Source organism: Telmatherina bonti, assembly GCF_933228915.1.
Source record: "Telmatherina bonti genome assembly, chromosome: 5".
Classification (NCBI taxonomy): Eukaryota; Metazoa; Chordata; class Actinopteri; order Atheriniformes; family Telmatherinidae; genus Telmatherina; species Telmatherina bonti.
Genome location: NC_136623.1, coordinates 23,439,827 through 23,461,504, shown reverse-complemented (window position 1 = coordinate 23,461,504; position 21,678 = coordinate 23,439,827). Strand labels below are relative to the sequence as shown.

At 40.2% G+C, this 21,678-nt stretch overlaps 2 protein-coding genes across 2 annotated transcripts in view; one reads left to right on the top strand and one right to left on the bottom strand.

The window, feature by feature from the left end:
* The window catches only part of LOC306756382 (uncharacterized protein), a gene marked incomplete at its 5' end in the record, with an annotated part of 32,954 nt that extends 17,042 nt beyond the window's left edge, over window positions 1–15,912 (top strand). Inside the window, 20 exons of the mRNA XM_079241111.1 lie at window positions 473–694; window positions 868–966; window positions 1,105–1,860; window positions 2,592–2,816; window positions 2,912–3,127; window positions 3,254–3,427; window positions 3,520–3,747; window positions 3,876–4,055; window positions 4,156–4,389; window positions 4,472–4,627; window positions 4,792–4,995; window positions 5,122–5,313; window positions 5,919–6,124; window positions 6,364–6,432; window positions 6,552–6,593; window positions 7,253–7,315; window positions 8,652–8,831; window positions 14,757–14,876; window positions 14,967–15,047; window positions 15,246–15,912. Of these exons, the coding sequence (XP_079097237.1) occupies window positions 473–694; window positions 868–966; window positions 1,105–1,860; window positions 2,592–2,816; window positions 2,912–3,127; window positions 3,254–3,427; window positions 3,520–3,747; window positions 3,876–4,055; window positions 4,156–4,389; window positions 4,472–4,627; window positions 4,792–4,995; window positions 5,122–5,313; window positions 5,919–6,124; window positions 6,364–6,432; window positions 6,552–6,593; window positions 7,253–7,315; window positions 8,652–8,831; window positions 14,757–14,876; window positions 14,967–15,047; window positions 15,246–15,275 (3,677 nt within the window). The 3' untranslated portion in view covers window positions 15,276–15,912. The remainder of the gene's footprint in view (window positions 1–472; window positions 695–867; window positions 967–1,104; window positions 1,861–2,591; window positions 2,817–2,911; window positions 3,128–3,253; window positions 3,428–3,519; window positions 3,748–3,875; window positions 4,056–4,155; window positions 4,390–4,471; window positions 4,628–4,791; window positions 4,996–5,121; window positions 5,314–5,918; window positions 6,125–6,363; window positions 6,433–6,551; window positions 6,594–7,252; window positions 7,316–8,651; window positions 8,832–14,756; window positions 14,877–14,966; window positions 15,048–15,245) is intronic.
* A 2,271-nt stretch (window positions 15,913–18,183) lies between these two features.
* LOC306756381 (casein kinase II subunit beta-like) lies at window positions 18,184–21,441 on the bottom strand (the record flags this gene model as incomplete). The annotated part of the gene is made up of 6 exons (XM_079241110.1): window positions 18,184–18,286; window positions 18,423–18,612; window positions 18,694–18,769; window positions 18,857–18,972; window positions 19,054–19,156; window positions 21,370–21,441. 6 exons carry the CDS (start codon window positions 21,439–21,441, stop codon window positions 18,184–18,186), a joined length of 660 nt encoding a protein of 219 aa, XP_079097236.1.
* Between the last annotated feature and the right edge of the window lie 237 nt (window positions 21,442–21,678).

Here is a 21,678-nt window from a genome sequence, read left to right as displayed (position 1 = left end):
CATGACTGAATGATAGCGTTCTTACTTCGAGATGAAAAGGCTTCATCTTCCTCTGAACCATTCTTGAACATTATCTGACTTGAGGTGGCTGTTCTTCAGAAGTTGTGCTAAATGCATAAAGCACATTTTCATTCTCTTTCAGCCTGCAGTGTGTTTAACCTCCTAACCGAATGACTTGCTCCTCACTGCAGCTTTCTTTCTAAAAGGTTATAGGATGAAATATAACTTGCAGTTATATCTTGGTCGTCCACTCTTTTTTTTTTTTTTTTTTTTTTAACTGTAAGATTCATATTTCATCATTTTCAACTAACCACATCCTAAAGGACTCATTGTAGACCAGTTTTTACTGGTCTATGCTTGGCATCCAACTGGGTTACATGTGTGCTTGAAGCGCTGTGAAGCATTTGCAGCGATCGTTATCTGTCCAGCAGAAGCATTACATAACTGCCGTCACCTTGCCATCTCTTTACAGCCAGAGGGGAGTCAGAGCAGACTTTCAGTCAGTTCTGGGCCGAGGGACCGCCTGTTCAGACCTGGCAGGGCACAGCTGTTACATGGTCAGAAAGTCAGCCATGGCAGGAGCTGGCGGTCGATGTGCAGCAGCAGATGAGACAGGAAGACGACTGGTCTGCGCTTTTATACCGTGATCGCCCTGTTCCAGCGGTCACACCTGTTGATGTTGTAAAACAGCCAGGTATCTGCACTGGCAATGCCTCCTTTCATTTATTCTGAAGCAGTTTGAGTTGGAGAGTTATTGATTTAGCTCTGATCCACTGTCCAACGAACCAAACATGCCGTTCTCTGTTTTCAGCCGTTTGTGTTTATCTGGTTCAAAACTGTTGCTTGTTGTTCTTCTGATGTTGTCAGTCACAGCCAGCTTGGCAGAAACAACCTCTTTGGCTCAGCTTTTCCAACAAGATGATTGGGTCATCTTATTTTCCTCTGAACGTATACAAAAGCCTCTGTGTGAGTTCCTTTGTGTGAAAATAATTATACGGAAAACCTTTTTAAAGTAAAAAAAAAAAAAATAGCTAATAAGCTACAATATGGATCAAACTGTGTTTCACCCTGTCAGTGTTTCCCTTTTCTTGCAACTTTTCTCAGCTTCATCCCAAGTCCAGTTCCAGCGCCGAGTTGAGGAACAGAGTACAGAATTGGCCACTAAGGATGTGATTCAAAGGCTGCAGGAAACGGTCACTTTAGTGGACAGTATGACAGAGGTGGATATTTTGGAAGAGAAGCTAAGGGAAGTGAAGGGGTTAGAGGAAAGGCTGCAGGAGGTGGATGAGATGGCAGAGAGACTGCAGAAGGTAATAGAAGAGGAGCTAGGGAAGGAGGAAGTTGAAAAATTAAGAAAAGAGGAGGAGGAGGAGTTGGAACAGCAAGTTAAAGGTTTTACACAAGTAGTGATCGGAAAGTCTGTGAGGAAGATGGAGAGAACAGAGGAAGATGGGGATGAATTGGAAGATGAAATAAAGCGGGTGTTTTTTAAAGGTTTGTTACCTGAAGAAGAAGAAGAAGAAGAGAGTAAAACTGAGGTGATGCAAGAGAATCTTTTAGATGAAAGTTTGAGAGAGAAACTACGTCAGATTGAAAAAGAGTGGCAAGATGAGGTGGAGGAGAAGTTTGCTTCTCCAGACGTTGCTGGTGCCACGTCTGCAGTAACATATCAGACGGTGGAGCGTTCAGCTAAAAAGAGGGTGACAATAGTGTTAGACAGTTGGGAGATGGTGGAGGAGAGGACACAGAAAGAGGTTACAGACAGACGCCAGGCTGAGGATCCAGTTCAGATGGAAGATAAAGATGACTGGTTTGAACTTTTTCATCGCCCTCCATACAAACCAGTTTATGCAGCAGCAGGTACAGTATGTTACCATGCAAGCAGCTGTGGGTCTCTACTCATTCATTTAACGTTCTAATGATGATAAAGTGGCAAACATTAACATATTAACCAATTAATTCTATCTGCGTTGTACCTTTGCTGGCTTCTTGAGACACTGCTGATTTGCCATTTTAGTAGTGATATTTTTATTGTTCATTCTTAAACAGTTCTTTTATTGTTTTTCCCAGTTAAATACAAGACCACAAACGCTGACCAATCCTACAATAATTTAAGTGAGAAAGGAGGAAAAATAAGAGAGAAACAAATCTATTCATGTATACAGTGGTTACACAACAGTATGAACACGGCTATAGCGACCAAACATGCTCATGGAAATCTACATGTTTCATGAAAGTACTTCATGTCAAGAAATACAAACTTTAATAATTGCACATATACGTGGAGAGCAGCATACATAAAATCATTGTGTTGCAGTTTGGAAAATCAGCATAAAACAGTCAGTGATATCAATGATACTCTGAGCATCATAAACAGTAAAGAGTACAAAATTGCAGAAATTTGAGGTTCCAAAAAAGGAGTAAATACACATACAAATATCCATTTATCTGCAAATGTAATTTTTTTTTGTTTGCAAGTGAAAGCAACCTCTTGTCCTGCTTTGCTTCTTTTTTTTTTACCTAAGCTGTTGTTGGAAGTGCTGAATGTTTGCTCCTGTGGTCATGTGATCTGTCTTTACTCCTCTGTTTAGTGACTGCTGTGGAAAAGGGTGGAAGTGAATATTTCAGCTCAAAATCTGAGGTTGCACCACTTGTGGTGAAAACAGAAATTAAAATTGAGGAGAGGCAAGTAAGAGAAGAGGAAGTGTGGAAAGTGTCTGAGATATCACTGCAACCAACTATGATAGAAAGAGTCGATGACTGGTTTGTTCTGCTGCAAGTTCCTCCCAGAGAAACGTCTTACATAGCACCTCCAGGTACCGCTGAAAAACCCCACACTGTTTATCAAAACAGCTGTTTCTTGTGCATTTCTGCTTGTGGTGAAATACTTTCTCCTGACTTTACTTACCAGTCACAATAAGGGAGAGAGCTCAGACAGATGACCAAGATTTAGTCTCTGTGGCTGGAGATGCAGAAGAGGAAAGTGTCATCTTTGAAGAGAGACAGATAATACAAGAGCCAGAAAGATATCTAGGAGAAATCCCGCAACAGCAGGCGACAGAGAGAGAAGATGACTGGTTTATGCTGCTGGATGTTCTGCCCAGAAAAACAACTTATGTACCACCAGGTATAGCTGAAGTTCCTCTTCTCTTCATCACAGTTTTATAAAAGCAAAGGGTTTTTCTTTCCTTTCACTTCCACGCCACACTGTGTGAAGTTTTTATCTTGCTTTCTTTTGTTTTTGCTGCTGAAGTGACCCCAGAAGAAGGTGTCTCTGTGGTTAATGCAATGGCTGTCGAGCAAAGACAGCAAAGAACTGAGGTTTTAGTTAAGGATGCAGAAATAAAACCGATTCCATCCGAGAGGGAAGATGACTGGTTTGTGCTGCTGGATATTCCAGTTAGACAAACATCTTTTGTGTCTCCAGGTACTGCAGGGTTTTCCTTATGCACCTTTTTTTAAAAATTATTTTTCCCTCCTTGTTTTCCTCAAGTTGCTCTTTCACTCTATTTTCTATAGTTTCCATGGCTGCGTACACTCAGGCTTATCACAGAGAAAGTGTCTCCAGTGTGACTAAGGTTCTGACTGTAGAGTCCACACAGGACATTGTAGTTGAGGAAACCGTGATGCAGAAAGATGGCAAGGAGCTTCCAGAGCAGAAAACGTTGCTACCTGTGAGGGAGAGAGAGGACGATTGGTTTCTGCTGCTGGAGGTCATTTCCAAAGAGACTCCTTACGTGCCTCCAGGTACCTACAGCCGAGAAATGTCGGCCTTTGCAAGCTATCATTGTCAAAGAATCAACATCTAGATAATAATAATAATCATCCAGCATTTTAAAAGTGTCAGAGTTTAAGGTTACATTTTTTTCTTTCAGTTTATGCGCCACCACCAACTAAAGTCTATCCAGATGTTCCAGCTGAAGCAGGACGCGTGCGGCAAAAAGTTTATGTTGACCAGATTAGCACACAGCCTTTTCAGCCACTGCCAGAGAGAGATGATGACTGGTTTATTCTGTTTGATGCTGTTAGCCAAAAGGCAGTTACAGTACCAGCAGGTATCGTGTACAAATCATGTTTGCACCTCAGACGAGACGTTTGCTTTGTTTCAGTGGATCTGCTGCTGTCACACAGCTTCTTTCACACTGTCTGTGCCAGTCGCTCCAGTTGAGATTGTTCGAGATATGATGAAGACGTTTGAAGCTGAGGTGAAAACTGCAGAGACTAGAACATACAAGAAGGCGATAATTGGGCTCGACACGTGGCAAGATGGTGCACGCATGCCTGAAATTAGACCGAGCCAAATGACACCACTTTCCGAGAGAGGGGGAGAAGATGATTGGTTTACATTGTTTGATCTTGCTCAAGAAAGACCAGTAGTCATACTCCCAGGTACTGTTCATGGCCAGTTGGCCTGTGTATGCTGCTCTCATTTGTTGGCATCGCATTCATTCGTTATGTGTTTCTGTGCCAGTTGCTGTGGTTCAGCGGATCACAACACCCGCTGAACCAAAACCAGAATATGTGGCAGAAGCTGTAAGACCACCTGTGATGATGGTTAACCAGCTACAACCAAGAAAAGTGGACGATGACTGGTTTGTGCTGCTAGACGTTGCAGAAAAGGTCTCAGGTATTCTACAACTTCTTTGCGTGCTTGTTGCTATGAGACAGAATCGGCTTGAAAAGCAGTTTTATCTGTAAGTTATGCCAGGCTGTAGTTACAGGGCTGCTGTTTGTTCAAACAGGATAGTAAATTTTTATCTTTAATCTTAGTTTTACATTGTGTGTGTTCAGCACCAGTGGCGGTGGACGAACGCGTCGTCGTCCGTCCTGAGGTGAAAAGAGTGAAAGAGTTTGTGATCACAGAGCAGAGAACACAGAGAATTACTATAGTGGAGGAGAAGTGGCAAAAGAAAGATGTGGTGCAGCCGCAACCAGCTGGGAGAAAGGTGGAAGATGATTGGTTTGTACTTCTGGATGTGCCTCCTAAAAGATCAGGTAAAAGAACTTTGTCCTGTTACACAAAAAACACTCCTTTGACGTGGCAGGTTTTCCTTTTTTGTTTGTTTGTTGTGGGTTTTTTTTTTCCCCCTCCAATAATACCTGGTTGTATATTTGTGCTAGTCGCTGCTCCTGAAAGCATCCGGTTGCCTGCAAAGGTCAAACTTCCAGGTGCCGTGGTCACAAGAAGGACTGATATGTCAGAGATGAGACCACAGTTTGAGAAGCGGATTCTGGAAGAAAGGGTTCCGCTCGTACAATCACGAGCCGATGATGATTGGTTTGTTCTGCTAGATGTTGACCTCAAGGAGTCAGGTATTTTTTTGCTTGTTTGGGTTTGTTTTTTGGCAGATAAAAAAAACTCAGAAAACGCTTATTAACATTTGCATCCTGTGTACACGACACACCGGCTTCTCTTCTGAGGAGAAGCGAGCTACATCCACCTGTTCAAAGAGCTCTGACTGCTCAGTTTGCAGTTGAAAGGAATGCCGCTTTCCTCACCCAACATCTCACCGGTTCAACCTCATTCAGCTTGATGTGCAGCCTAACATCATCTGCTGTTGTATCCACCGTTGGGTTGTAACAAGAACTAAAACGCGCTGCATTTCACTTGGAGGACATCTGCTTCTTACTCACCTCACATTCTCACGTTTGCTTGTCTTGTCGTAAAAAGAATGAGGAGACAAAAAGGTAGAGTATACGCTTGCTGCATTTGCATTTTTCTCATCACAGCAAACCCAAGTACGGTAAGTATAAAACGGCCGATTACGCACATAAGTATGTGCTGCGTTTAAATCCTCGTCACTGTTTTGAATGCGACACTTCCCCATGTGCCCATACTAACCGTACTCCTTCAAAGCAGTCGGCACCAAAACCTTGTTTTCTTCTATTGATTACCATCTTTTCTACATTCTGTCTAGTTGTGAGCACACAGAGAGGCATGCGTCCTGTCAGCGCTCCGGTATTCTCCCAGGCTGCGCTTGCAGAGGCAGGGATCCCCATGGCCCCTCCTGAGCAGCCGCAGACCTCAACTCCCATCAAGACCAGCCGCCAGGAAGAGAGGAAGCTGGAAGTCACTGTCGAAGCTGTGGAGCCCTCAAAAATCGAAGCCGCGACTGAGGTCAAAGTATGCTGTTTTCTCCCTATTCTTTTACAGTATTCTAAGTTGTTTTCAAAAGTGCAGTGGGAACACTATTGTAAACCATATGATCGCTGTAGCAGTAGAAGGCAGGCAGATTGTTTATCTTTAATGTCTTCAAGGTGACTGCCTGGACATTGTGATTGATAATGATGTAGTATTGAACAGAGTGAGCAGAGATTTCTCTCTGTGTCTGAGTGTGAACTGTGTCTCTCTTGCTGCTGTAGCCAGCAGCGTGGAGGGATCAGAGAGAAGTAGACTCTTCACTGATATCCACCATCAATGGGGACATTCAGGTTAGTGGCAGACGCCGTCCTCCCTCAGAGGACACGTTTTCACTATGGCTGAGACGTGACGCATCCAAGCCAAGAGGCAGAGCATGCTAACGCGTGTCCTTCTCTCCTCCCTGGGTTAGCACGAGTCGGAGACGAGCTTGGAGGGGGTGCGAATGCGAAAGGTCAGATTCCCGGCGTGGCACGTATTTCCGTAGCTGTTTCTCCATCTCCATTCTGATGACGCAGAGTTTCTCATCCAAAAGACTAATTTCACCCTCTTCCCATGTTGTGCTTCCATACAACTAGGTCTAAAATGAAAGCTTCAGCAGGTTCGACGCACATACAGTGTTTCTGAAGGGTAGAAAATACAACAATGAGTAGAAAATGTGAACAGTAAATAAAGAGTCTAAACAAAGTAAATGCAAATTCAGTATGCTTGCCTCAGAATATGTTAGCTGTTTACATTTTTTGCAAGGCAATCATTTCTTTTCATTGCTTGCTTTTGTAAACACTGGAATGCACACATGCATGATGATAGACTAACTGGTGTTCTGTCATATTTTTGTCACCCCATCACGGTTTCTTTCTCTCATCATAGTCTAGAAACCTCGGTCTTCCAGAGCCGTTTGTTCTTTGCTTTGCTAGTATAGTGCAGTTTTGGCCCCTGTGGCCACTTTGCACCAAACGATATTGCATGCACTTCTCACGCATCTTCTCGTCTGTTGTATTAATATAGTAGTGAACTTCATAGTATGCATGTCCAAGGTGTGGCAGTATGATGCCAACGTAAAGGGAAACGGAAACAAACCCACACTTTTTTTGTTCTTTTCATTCTTTACAGAAAAGAGCTAAGAAAATTGAGGGTGACTCAATTTATGTCAGACATAGCATTTTAATGCTGGAGGTTTGTATCCCTCTTTGGAAATGTCCGTCTCCAGCTGAGTTTCTTGCTCTTTGGCACAATGGCTGTGTTTAATCTCACGCTTGCATGTGGCATGATTCACCTTTTGATTTTCTTTGCAGCAGCATTAATTGATAATGTGTGTGGCAAAGATAACTAACCCAGCTGATATAAGGAGAGTGCTGCTGGACTTCTAACAAAACTTTACAATCAGCAGCCTTAAACATTTTCAGATTATACCCTTTTTATCATTATTCCCTAATGTTCAGTCACGTAAAGCGGTTGATAAGATATGGTATGAGTTAAACTTTACTGGAGCATTTCAGCTGGTCAAGCTGATCAGTTTTTATTGATTACATAATTACTGTTTATCATCAGTATTCTCCTGTCCTGGCTTTTGCTTTGTATACTTGCATCTTGTTCCCTAACTTGGTGCAGTGCATTGCACTTCTACAGCAGTCATCCAAATGTTCCTGAAAATCAGAAAAGTTCTACATCTTTACTGTGTGAGAGCAGAATGACATCTGAAGACACTTATCATGAAGCTGCTCCTAAGCATCACAGTCTGTCCTGATTAACAGTAAAACAGTCTGCAGTGTGTTTGTGCCTTATTGCTGCCATCTTGCAACTGTCCATAAAGATTCACTTTGGCGCCAACTGTTGCTCAATCAGTGCTTCTCCTGCTGCACCCGTTCATTTGCCTGAAATGAATTGGTTTTTACGTGTTGCGTGGCTTCATCTTCAACAACCTGTTTCATATCTGCTGTCACCACGTCTCCTGCTCTTTGATTTGCAGCCTGTTTTCCTCAACGCGTTTCACTGCAAGCCTAATGCTGTGAAACGGATTGTAAATGCTGTGCTGTGTAGTTTATAGCTTGCACCCATCCAGGGCTCCAGATGATAATCAGCTTTGATGAATCATGGCACCAGTCAGCTGCCAGACTTCATTTGCAGTCTGAAAAGCAGTTGCTGGGAATCTGTCAAGAAACCAGAAGCTTTTTGTGCTTCAGTCAAGAAGTGCAAACATTGAGATTAACGCCTTCTTGTAATTTATGCTCTTTTAGAAACGCCTGTTAATCCTGCTTCTGCTTATGTGTTTTTTTGTTTTTTTTCAACCAGCAACTAAAAAAATGCACAAAAAACTGAACAGAAGAAACACAATCTGACTGTTTTCTTTTATATTCTCTCCTATTTCTTAATCTCCTTCTCTCTCAATGTCATCTCCCCACGTGCTCCGTTCCTTTCTGTTTGCCCCTCTTGCCAAATTACTTGCTGCTCTTCTTCCTGTCCCCTCCCTCCAACCACACGTTCTTTCCCCGCTCATCTTTCCTCGGAATAGGAGTTTGAAAAGCCTCAGGACGATCTGCTCAAGCACCATGCCAGCATCAGTGAGCTGAAGAGGAACTTCATGGAGGCCGTCCCTGAGTCCAGGCCGAGCGAGTGGGACAAGCGCCTGTCCACACACTCTCCGTTCCGCACCCTGGGCATCAATGGCCAGCCTCTACCTGGTGCAGATGGGGTGAGTCTCCACAGAAAGCAGCTAATCCTTTTAATTTAGCTGAAATCTGACAGGAAATTGTGAAAAATATTAAATTGGATGAATGAATTGAATTGATCAATCCTTGAACTGACATCATCACTAAATTATAAACAAGGAGATTTCTGTTATTTATATAATTTTTTTTTGCAAAAGTTGTCATATTGATGCTGACAATAGTTTGTAACTGTTACATCAGAGAGTTATTTCTCCTGTGTTGAATGAAACAAGTTAATAGATGGATAAAGAGTATCTCAGCCTGTTCCAGCTGCCACTCTTGATTCTGACAGTTTGAGCATTGTGTGTGCATGAGCAGTCTTCTCCCAGACAGTGGCATGTGGTATGCAGCACATGCATGCGTGTGAAGAATGCAGCAGAACTTGTTGAAAAAGGCCTGCGCTTTCCTTCTTTCACTAAAAAGACAGATGTGGGTGAGGCATCTTTGGGACAGGTTGTCAACTCTCTGAGAGCACACTTTGGGCAGATCTTCCATTGGATGCCTCTGAAACCCAGATATGTTTGTGTTGCATGACTGACAGACCTGACTGCATGACTAAAAGATGACAACGTTCAAAAAGATTTGCACGTTGCCACAGTGAGCAGTGTTTCTTCTTTCCCCTCCATTCATTGCTGTCTTTCTGCCTCCCCTTTTCTTTCTTTGCTCACTTGCTTTTCACGCCGCTTTCAGTTATGGTTCGGCTGCTGCTTTCTCCGACTCGTTGGTTTTCTTTCCAGACAAGGCCTCGTTCACATTTGCATCACAAAATATAGCATTACAGTAAAAACTACACAAATATAACAGGATTCCAATGATTTGCTGTTATCATATTGTTTATATTTATTAGTCGTTTTAAATTAACTTATTGTCTCACAGTGGAGTAGAAACATTATTCCATTGTAGAAGAAATGCACATGAATAAATAAGTGTGATCAAATAAGTCTCACTTATTTGACTCCAAGACTGCATAAATCTTTCAACTTGGACTCTAATACCTGGAAAAAAATCTTTTGTAGAAAATGCTTTGAACGAATATGACCCTGGTCTAAGGCCCAATTATTTGAATGGACAGATATTGTTTATCATCACGTTCACAATTATAAGCTGATTTATCTTTCTGTTAATATTTCACTGTGACTAAATGCTCCGTGTGAGAAACAACTTCTCTGTTTAACAAGCAGCTGCCATACTGGTTCTGCTTGTGCTGCTAAAGGGAAACTGTTGGTGCTATTATAGGAATAAGCCACAATTAAATACAAATAAGCCACATCTACGGACTCTAAACTACTTGCCATTGCACAATTTTTTACAGTCATGTTGTTAAGATTGGTAGTTTTACAGCTAAAAGTGGACTTGACATCTGTAGCAATGAAACGTCAGCAGTCTGCAGTTCGCAGCTCATTCTCTGTTGACTCAGTGTGAGCTGCAGCTTTTCGTTCCACCTCAAATTTATCACAAAACACAGCAAGTGTGGATGACTTCCTGTCGTTACAAACAGTAAATAAATGGTTGGACATGGAAAACACAGAACGCACGTTAAAATGCATGTAATAACATTTCCATGCTCTCAACAACAACAAAGGCTGTAATTGTTTCATTTAAGCCTTTAACTCTGAAATATTGTAGAGCTCAACCTCTGATAGTCAGTTAACTATAGATCACTGCAGGCAGATCTAAATCCCTTCCTCTCATGTCTCCCCCCCACCTCCTCCTCCTCCTCTTCCTCCTCCCCCTCTCAGTTTGTCATCCGCCTCCCACGTGGCCCCCTGCTAGACTTCTACTCCAAACGCAGCTGAGGGGCCATCTGAACCCTGCGGAAACCCCACACAGGTGTGAATGTGAGCCATGGAGAGCGCACCAAGTCCATCTACCCATCAACCTCTAGCTTTCTCTCCTCCTTCTCTCCTGCTTTTGCCTCCTCTGCAACATCACTCCAGCATTCTTCATCCCTCATCCTCTGCTCCACCCGAGAAGCTGCCCTTTCTTTCAGACCGCTGCTCAAAAAAGACTGACTCCTTCTTTCCCACTGCTGCATCTCCTTGGTTTCTCCAACCACATACCGACCTCACCTCCAAAGACTGAATAGGACTGAAAATAATAACCAACCCACTTCTGTTTTGCATTTCCTGTAAAGGACTTTATGGATATTTGAAATATTTCTTATTAACTGGCATTTACTGGAAGGTTTTTAATCTCTGACCACATCACTTTGAGCTTGTTTTTATACACATATTGAGGTGCATTTATATCGTCAGTAGTTTTTAGTCTGCCGTCAAATCAGCTGATCACTGTGACCTTTTCTTCTTAAACACATCCAGCCGACTTGTTACTGGAGGATTTGTTGATATTCTCATTCACTGTTGTAGTATTTCCTGTGGTTGGAAACCTTGAGGCAGCTCAGTTTTAATACTCCATTAACTTATTTGTCCTCCACCAGTATTTGGAAAAGACAGTATGTAGCAGTTGCAAGAGATTCCTTGTTGCATGACTTTATGACAATCAACTTTGACCAAAGAATAAAAAGCATTCCATATACAGTTCATATTAATGGTTTTTATTGTCATTTATTTGTTTTTTTTTTTTGCCAGGAGATAAATTATGTTGTTCAGATATAAGATTGTGGCAATGATGTGCAAATGCATGGCTGCACTGGTTATATATCACCCTTCTCTTTTCACCCAAAAGGAAATTTCATTTAACTCAACGTGTCTCCCTCACTCATGGTATGAATCTCCTTTCAGAGTATAAGTGAAAAAGGACACAGTCAGACATGTTCAAGATCTCAGACTGGGAAATTGTGGTTTCACAGCAGCATTCTATGTATAGAATGGAAAGGAAGGAGGAGATCCAATGCATATTAAATAACCAATATAACTAGAAAAGCAGATAGAACAATATCTAATAATAATATATAATATGCTAAAAAAAAAAAAGAATTATAAAATTAATAGATATCAAAATAAGAAATTAAAAATAAGGAAATTATGGGATTTAAGATGCAAGCACTGTGCAATTAGAGTGAGGGTGTACAATGATAATGTGTGATGATGTTTTAAAAAAGCAGAATTAAACAGTTGAGTCTCTGCCTGTTGCTGTTGTATCGTGTTCCTGCCCGTGGCGGCTCTAATCTTCCGTCCTTGTGGCAGCAGAGCTGGATGTGTCTCATCCATAGACTGAATGAGTGTCCATTCTATGATGGTTAGGACGGCTAAATACAGTAAATTCATGGTAAACAAACAGCAGGACTTTTGAACAGTTTTTTCACAGTTGTCTCCATCTCAGCCTCGAGCGGCTCCAGCGTACGCCAAACGCAGCCATCTTTCCTGATCATTTTAAGTCTCTTCTTGTCACTGACTCCAGTGCTGCTCCCCCAACAAAGAATAAGTCGCTGGAGACAACAGACTGGTAGAAGATCTCCAGCGTCTTGCTGTACATGTTGAAGGATCTCAGTTTCTTTGAGAAATAAAGTTTGTTCATCCCTTCCTGTGCACAGACAATCTGTTGTCAGTGTTTACACGCAGGTATTTGTACGTCTTCACTGTGACGTTCTTCCCCGGTATGCAAAGGACCTCTGGTGCTTTTTTAATTACCTAAAGTCAGTCAACATCTTTCTCCACAAAACGGTCTATCGCCTACCTGTTCACCCTGCTAGTGCAGACTCATCAGAGGATGTCTGCAGGTGGCACTTTCTGAAGTTGTTGCTAAATCCAGAAGGTCCAAATGTGAATGTGTTTTAGATTCCCCTGAGTGACCAGCTGAGCTGTTGGTTTGGATTGGGTTAGAAGTGAAATAAATAAAGTAGCTTGTGAATACTGCTAACAATTAGAGAGAAACCTTAAGATTAATACTAAAGGCATAAGCAGCCTATAAAATGAACCACCAAAAGTTGTTTTACATCCTATTAAAAAAGAATAATGAAAGCATAATTTCTTACTTGGAAAAAAAATTATTAAAGTATTCATTAAAGTTTCTATTAACCTCAAAATAAAAGGCTCAAAGAATTTGAAATAATCATTTTAGGAAGAATAGACCAAAATAAAAACCACAAGTATTCTTCTAGTTCAAAGTAATAATTAAACAACATCGGTTGCAAATTAAAATCAGTTATTTATGCAAGAGAGCGAAATGTAAAGCAGGAACCACTACGAAAAAAAACTGCAGCAGCCATTTAATTGGAACAGAAAAGTAAATATTAGTTTGCTTTACCTCCTCCCCGGAGGTTATGTTTATTCCCATTTTTGTCTGTTTGTTAGAAACGTTACGCAAAAACCTCTGGGTGGATTTTTTCTTCTGATAACAGATCTTTGGTGTAACTTCGATTCAAATAAATTTTAGGAGCGATCTGGCAGGAAATGTTTACACATTTGTGTTTTTATTTTCTTTAAGACAATCTGTAAGTCTGAGTGCGGGATGAGTTGGCAGAGTATTCATTGCAGCTACATCTGAAGTAACTGTACCTCTGGATTAATAACCTATAGCATCGTGTATGTTGGGGAAAAAAAACTTCCACAGTTAAGCTCAGTGCAGATTTTGCCATCTAAACACTATGACCTTGGTTTCCATCATGTTCTCAACCGTCTGTCCAAGAATTAAACTACATCGTTGATTCAATCTTGTGTAAAATATTTGTATCATTTATGTATAATGCACTTGTTATCAGAGTACTCTGCCCAGGATTACAAGCTGACTGTTTCTTTTTGTGTTTTTTTTTTTTTAGAGCGTCTGCATTAGTTCCCTAAGCAAAAGCTCTGAAACAAAGGCTGATCATGAGGAAATTTTGGGCATTAAAGTCATATCAAGTCCCGGTGTAACCTCCCAAAGTGAGCTGGATAGTGTTGAAGCCCTCAATACACCTGCTGAGGAACAGTCATGTAATCAGGAGGAGGTTGTAGCTTTTGAGACGCTCTTGGTGCCAGTCCTACAGGTACAAACGGCACAGTTGACTCCTTCAGCTGAACGCTCCTGTAAAGTTCTGCATGAAATCCAGGAAGGAAAAGGATCCAGTGCCGGAGCAGCAGATTGCTCTGGGAAGATAGCTGGATCGTCTCCAGCTTCTCATTTCTGGAGTGATGGTCCACAGGTCATACGCAGCTTCCAGGTAGTCTCCTGACTTCCCCGGGGTGATGCTGATTCTTTCTCTTCTTGGCCCTTGGACTCCTTTGCAGCAACATGACACTTAAAAATCTAAGCCTATAAAGGCTGAATCATCAGTGTTGAACTGAAGTCAATATGCTGCAGAGGGGTTGCGCGGTGGTGTGCTAAGTTCTGGACTGTGGTGACGGGTTGTTATAACAACAGCGTATTCTGCTCTGACAAAACGTTCACACTGACTTCATTTTGTCATCTTTCCAAATCACACGGCTTAATAGTTTTCATTTTAAGTTTCCTTCTGTAACGGCTGCTGGTGGGGTGAAAAACTATGCTGCGATTTAAAAAAAAAAAAAAAATCACTTATATGGGCTGCTGGTGAAAATAAATTGCGCTAAACTCAATGCATGGCGTGGAATCAAGTTTTTGCTGTGAGGTGACAAGTGTCTGGTTAAACAGCCACTCATGGGGCTATGCTCCCCTTCACAGCCTCCTCTGGTGCAGACCCAGACTATCACCATCACAGCTGTCTCCTTATCCAGTCACATCTCCACCACAGAGGTCCCCATCGTCCCAACCAAGACCTTCACCTATGATTCTTCAAAGGTAGGGGGTCAAGCTCCTGCTCAGCTACAGGAAGTCAGGATTGCATTCAGGAAATGGCAAGCTGACAGTGAGCAGGTCTGAGTGGAGGGGTGGCGTGGAACGAGGGGCTCCACAGTAAACCTGAGGCAGCACTGCACCTTCTTTAATGGAAGCTGTGGTTTACAGTAGTCTGAGCATGTTTGCTTAGTGTCCTCTTCTCTGGTGTTTCTCCTCAGATGACAGATGATGGAACAGATGAGGACAAAGACAGTACAACTATGTCCAGCTCCAAGACGATTACCACAGAGTCAACCAGTGGCACCACAGTCACCACCACTACTACTCAAATCTCAAAGGTCAGCAGTGTGAATTCCCTTTTATCTGCTGTTTTATTCTCCATTTTTGTGTTATACAAGCCTCTCAGGTATGACGTCTTTTCTGTGCAGGTAGTAAAAAGCGGATCTTCTGAGACGCGTGTGGAGAAGAGGATTGTCATCACTGCGGATTCTGACATTGACCAAGATAAGGTGCGAAACAGTAAACATTCTGGAGTTACACACCTGACACACCACTGGATTCTAGTTGCTTCTCCCATTTGATCTTATTTGTTGGTGGTAGCTAAAATTTCTTAAAGACAATAGTTTTAATAGACTTTAGTTTTCACAGTGAAAAAGATGAGTTTTGAGTTGACTGATCTAAATCTTCTAAATGGATCCATTTTGCAGGAGCAGCACGGTGGCGCATCAGCGTTGTAACTAAGTCCGTCCCCGTTCCTTTGGCTCGCCACCTCCAACGTCACACTTAGACTGCAGCACCCACATCACAGTGACCAACTTTAATTGTGCACAAAGGGAAGGTCTCCAAAATCTGCACCTCAAATGATTAATAACCGAGTAGATCAATCTTTTTAGATCCTTTTTGTTGCTTTTCTGATCAGTTCACCATCATAGTTAGGCACCGCCCATTACAAAACAAGAAGCTTATATCATCTTGGTGTTGCAAAGGCTTAGTGTAACACTTATTGGTTTACAAAAAACAGCATTTTCAGTTGAAGGATTTCTTGTTTGCTTTTAAATGCTTTGTATTTTCCTAGTGGTTTGTACATTTACTTCATACAAGCGCACCGTTTCCGCTCTAGTTCAGACACGGTCAGCATTTTTTCCCTTGGTGCTGCTAGGGAAAACGTTAAGACTACATTCAAGGGAACTACTTTTATTGTTTACTTGTTCATTTAATTCAGGAGAGGCTTTTTGTTTTTCTTTTTTTTTCCTCAAATGAAATGACATACCTCGCATCAACACGTGAACAAAGATGATCTGTACTCAGATTTGGACCGTTTGTCGGCCTTTGTTCACTGCTCAGGTACAAAAACAACTAAACCTAAATCTTTGGTTTCTTGACCAGCCAAAAAAAAACCCCAGTAGCCTACACATTCTTGTAAAGTTTGAATTTAAAATTGATCTATTTTGAAATATTTCTCTATTTTCTAGCAGTATGCTTTTTATAGTATTTGTACAAATTTGAGGTTTTTAAGTTTGTTCATATCAATCTGCTCATTAAAGTTGTAGGTTACCATTGCGCTATGTTGAATTTAAGACTATTCAAGACCTGTCTTGCCCTGAATCATTCTTATTCGTTTCCTCTTGTTGTCCACCAAGTTTATCAAACTCTTCACACTTTACATCCAACAGTGGAGTGCTTCCCTCAGCCCTGTGTGTTGTTCAGTATCATAGAAGTCAAGATTGCTTTGAACATAATTGGTTGATAATTTTTACTAGCTTTGGTCTGTTTATCTCAGGTTTTAATATTCTTTTAAAGACTACAGGCCTCCATATGATTGTATGAGGAATGTCCATATATGTATATTCATCTCTATTGTAAGTGTACACTTATGTTCAGTCAAGTGAGGTCAATAAAAATGAAAAGCTTGTCTGTCACAGTAACCTCATGTGTAAGAGATGAAGGCAGCTGCCCCAGTATATGTGGCTTTTTCTCTCACAGGAGCACAGGTTGTCTTTTTTTTTTTTTTTTTTTTTCCATGTTCTGCTATACAGTAATTTATTTGTAAAGTAGGAACTGTTTTATGTGATTTTGATGTACTGTGATGTTTCAACACAAGCTTCGACTAGAGATGTCAAATATTGCGTTATCAACCAAGTTTGTAAAGCCTTTTTAACCGCATAGCTTTGAGTAGGTTGCTCTCACTTGCTGTTTTCCTTTTTTAATAGACTATAAAGTATGAATTCCTTTTAGATAACCAGTGTGTTGGCAAATGTTTCCTTTTTTTTTTAAACCCAAACAAAAGCCATGGACATTGTAGCTACATGGACAAAAAAAAAAAGAAAAAAGAAAAAAAAAACCTTGCAATCTTCTCCAGGAAGAAGTAGTGTTTCACGTGAAGGAAAAATAGTTTTTAGACAAAGAAAATATTGTTGCTTTGTGACTTCCCTGTCTTTTTATGAAAAAATAAAATATGCATTACTTTGCATTTTGTTGGGCTGTTTGTGTCACACGTAAATACACCAACAGTTTGATAAAAAAATATTTTATTCATTCACTAGTTCCATCGAATATGCTCCGTAATAATGGAAACATGACAAATACAGAATTACATTGGAATCTTTAGTTAAAAAAAATCAAACCCAAAAATCACCATAAAATAAGATTTAGAATAGTTATTCTCTGTATATCTTTTTTGGCATTTACTGATTCTTGGAAATAGCCTCTGATAAGATACTGTGTTGTAGGTTCGCGTGGCCAGAGTGGTTAACAGATGGCAGGAGGCGGAGGTCCTCCATCAGAATTAGCATTTGTTAAACAACGGTGCATGTTGTCACCAAAACAACTACAAAATCACAAAGGAAGAATAATAGAACTCAACAATTATCTTTACTGACCAAACATACCTGATATCAAAATCTACCAAAAGTACTCCAACATGCACCCTGCTACATCCTTCTCTGTCTCGCGAACAAAACAAAATACTGGCCTTAAATACCCTTGCAGCCTAATCCCAAAATGGTCACCCCGCAGCACCTACTATTTTCCTAATAAGCACACAAAACAGACATGAAATCATTCTTCCTCAGAAACCCTAGATAACCCTCCAAACAGTTTCCCCATCCACTAACACCAAGCACAATACATATCCCAAAAAACCCCAGAATTGTTAAATAATTCCTGAACACAGTAGAACTCTTGCCCCTCCTCATACTTGGTTCAATCCAGTGACATCACCTGGGTAAGACCCTAAAAATCAGGAAAAGCAGCAGTGACAAATAGTGATGCTTACCCACTTTGTCACAAACTGCCAGCACAAAATCTAAGCACAGTGTCTTACATAACTATGGAGAGCTTTAGGACATTTTTACTGTCATAAGGCACTGATAAGGCAAACTTGTTTGGGGGTGATGAAGCTACTTCCTGATACATTCAGTTACCATTACTAAGCCAAACAAACTAGCTTTCATTATTGAAGTTGTCACCTTTTCTTGTTTCTCCATCTGTTAACAGATAAAAAGCTTACTCCATTGTAAATGTTTGACTGAATAAGAGGAAATGGCTGGCTGCAGAAGTATCATGAGATGTATGTTGATTACTGCACGGGTACGCATTGGTAATAAATACGGCTTCAATTTAGCTGTAAACATTTCAGGGTCTTTATCAAAGTGGAGTTTTAGTGATTGCCTTAACTGGACTTTTCAAACGTGATGCAGCCTGAATTTTGAGTTGATAAGCCATCGGGTGAATTTTGAAACCATATAGCCTGAAAAAATAATAAAGAAAAGTGTCAAATAATTTACTTTCTTCAAGTAAAATATTTTGCATTGATCACAATTAGCAATTCTTGAAAAATGGGCTTCAACACCCAGTCAAATTCCAATAATGACATTTTCACAAACCTTGGCAAAAACTGGTTAACCGGTCGCTTCGGTCGATACTCTGGATGCACCACGAAAAACATGTGCGGGAACCCTGTGCCAAAGTAGGCTCCATCTGTGTGGTGGTATCTGGAGATTTTCGGGGTGTACACATCCATGCACTTCGGACAATAAAGATTCACCATTGCTTCTCCTGGGACGTCTGACAAACCTACAACAGTCAGGAGGGAACTGATTGAGTGAGTTTTGTCCCAATAAACAAAAGAACATTTTTTTAAAGAATCAGAATTACCAATAGGAAGCATCGTCTGATTCTCACAATACACTCTGGGACAGTAGCCGAAATCCCCCTGTTGATACTTTTCCAGCTGCAGAAAACAACAAATCCAGAGATCAGTTCTGGTGATCTAGTCATGCAGCATGTAAGACATCAAGATTATTATTCAAACGCCTACCATCTGTGCAATGCCTTTGTTTGTCAAGATGTAACGTGCATGTATGAGGCCATAAAGCCTCTCTGCTGCCTGCTCTATCAAGTTACTCTGGTTGGGATTATATTCAAGCTCCTCATCTGTTAAATAAAACATTTCAGATCCTTAAAATGATGATCAGGCATGTTTAGATGAGAACAATGACTGCTTGATGACCTCACCTGGCACCCAGTCGAGAATCACATCCAGGGCCTGGCGATAGTGAGACACCATCTTATTTAAACCCGTCAGGTTAAAGTTGTCTTGGATGTAGTCTTCATCAACCTGGAACAGTGCAGCAGAGGATAATCATAGGCTATTAATGGCATTAATTACTGCTGCTGCAGTGGCCCAATACTACTGCACATTGATGAGGAAGCATTACACAAGAGGTCAGCAGGATTAGTTAGTTGCTGCCAGGGAAAAAGAAGAGAGTTAAAATTAGAAGGTGGATCGTGTGAGTGCTAATGTGTTTAACAAATTAGTGTGTAATCGTGTTGTTAGCGTTGGCCACACAGTTCCTAGTAAGTTTATTTTAGGCATTAGGTGCTTGTCAGGGCAAAAGCCTCGAGTGAAAAAAGATTAAAGGCCAACAGTAGATGGAAATGTAGAACAGGCAGAGAACAACTATGGCGCAGCAGCTTTGTTGGAGCAAGCGGCTTGAAAGAGCCTTAAATACCCTTCCATGTTCATATTTTTTTTATATATTCTAAATACCAATTGTGAAATTGCAAGCTTTAAATCAGATTAATATATACTATATATATAATATACAATATAATTAGTATATTATTCACTTATGCCGAAACAGTAAAAGCAAAAACCATTTTGAGGCATGATGGGATTATTTTATTGAGGAAAAAAACTAAAAGAGGTGGCTCCTTGGGAAAAAAGTAGTTTATACAAGTATAGTATAAGTATACTTATTTTATATTAAATCCGAGACAATATACCTGATGTTTACTTTTATATTCTATATTGTATACTTCAGGGTAGTATTGTAAAAGTATATTTAGCTTATACTAAAAAGTATGAAGAAAAGTCTCAGACTATTTTTAGTTCCCAGATGAGCACTTTTTCACTTTTTATTTATTTATTTTTACAAGAAATGACTTCAGTTCTCAGCTTGAGACACTATTTTGTTGACATTTCTACAAGCAAATGTGCAATTTTACCTTTCATTTTTTCAGCAAAGGACTTGATTTCATAGAATTTCTTTGTTTTTGAAACACACATCTTGCATGTGTGTTTACATCTTTAAAGCAGGTATTTGTATGGTAAGTTTAATAATTTTATATAAATATATCAAACTTGTTTTTGACATTCTATTTTCATTTTGTAAATACATTACAGTCTAGTGTACATCCAGTATGAGTTTACTTCTCCACTGTGACACACCTGACTAAAATCAACGGTCATTTACAGGCAGGTGCAGAAGATGACAACATGTTGCTGGAGAATCTTTTCATTTGAATGAAGTGGGTTGCACCAGGGAAACACTAAAACCTGCAGGATGGTAGCTCATGAGGACTGGAGTTGGAGACCCCTGATTCAGATATGCTGAAAGTAATATGTTGAGCAAACTTACAAGCATTATAAATAAACAAGTTTTTTTTTTTCCTAATTCTGGATTAATAAAAGAATGCATAGAATAATTCAATAAACTTAAATATGGACTTGAATTTTATTACTACTACAATGACAGCATACTGTACTTGTGGTATATCTATAGCATAATTACATATATAAACTAAAATGTGGACAAGAAGGATTTACCCAGTACACTAGTATATAGAGCATACTTGTTTTACACTTGAAAGTGTACTTCTGTAAACTGGAAATTACCTCATATAGTATACCTTAAGTATACTTGTATAATAAACTAAAAATGTTCCAATTTAGTCCGAAGAAGTATAAAGTTAGTATACTTTATAGTACAATATTGATATGTGTTTTGTGCTATAATTGGTGTAGTTATACTCAAGTATACTTCACAAAATAAACTTTTAAGTAGACTGCTTTTACCTAAGAGGAAATATGCAGGTTAGTTTCGTTTTAGATTCAATCAGTGTTCAGAGAAAAGACATTTAACAGTTCCCCCCTTCTTTGCATTGATCTGGGCAGACACACACGACCGACATATTGTCATAGTTTAACAAATGAAAGTGATAGGATTATTGTTTTAAAAAAATTGATAGAGGCAACCTTGTAGTTTACTATGTAAATCCAAACGCTAGTACAAAAAATACATACAAAATAAGCAAACATTAACTAAACAACCCAATAAAACTATGACAGTGACATTTTATGCCACCATAAAATGGATAAAATGTGGAGATTCTCATAAAAGCAACTTGTATATGTACATAACATCTACATATGAGGTTAGACTTTATTTCTAAGTGTAAAAAGCATTGCGTTATTAGAGGCAGAAGCCGGGATGGATGTAAAGTGTACAACAGCAGCAAGTCAGAAGGAAGCAGCACATAAGTTTTTACCTCACAGAAGAACTTATTCGCTTTGAGTCCACAAAACCTGGATATCCAGGACGCTTCCTCTGAACTGCTCATTCTCCATACAAATCAGCACAGACTCGCAGTTAAACCTCTTTACATTTACAGTGGTCGGATAACAGAGTAGATAACTTGCCAAGTAAGTGACTATACTAGTTAGCTTAACTGTGCAAAGACGAATTTCACTCTTTATTCCACCATTAGCACAACGGGGACTTAAAAACTGATAGTAATGGAAAGATCGAAACAGTGTTCAGTATGTACTAAAACTAGCGTGGAGAGTTTAATGCGGAA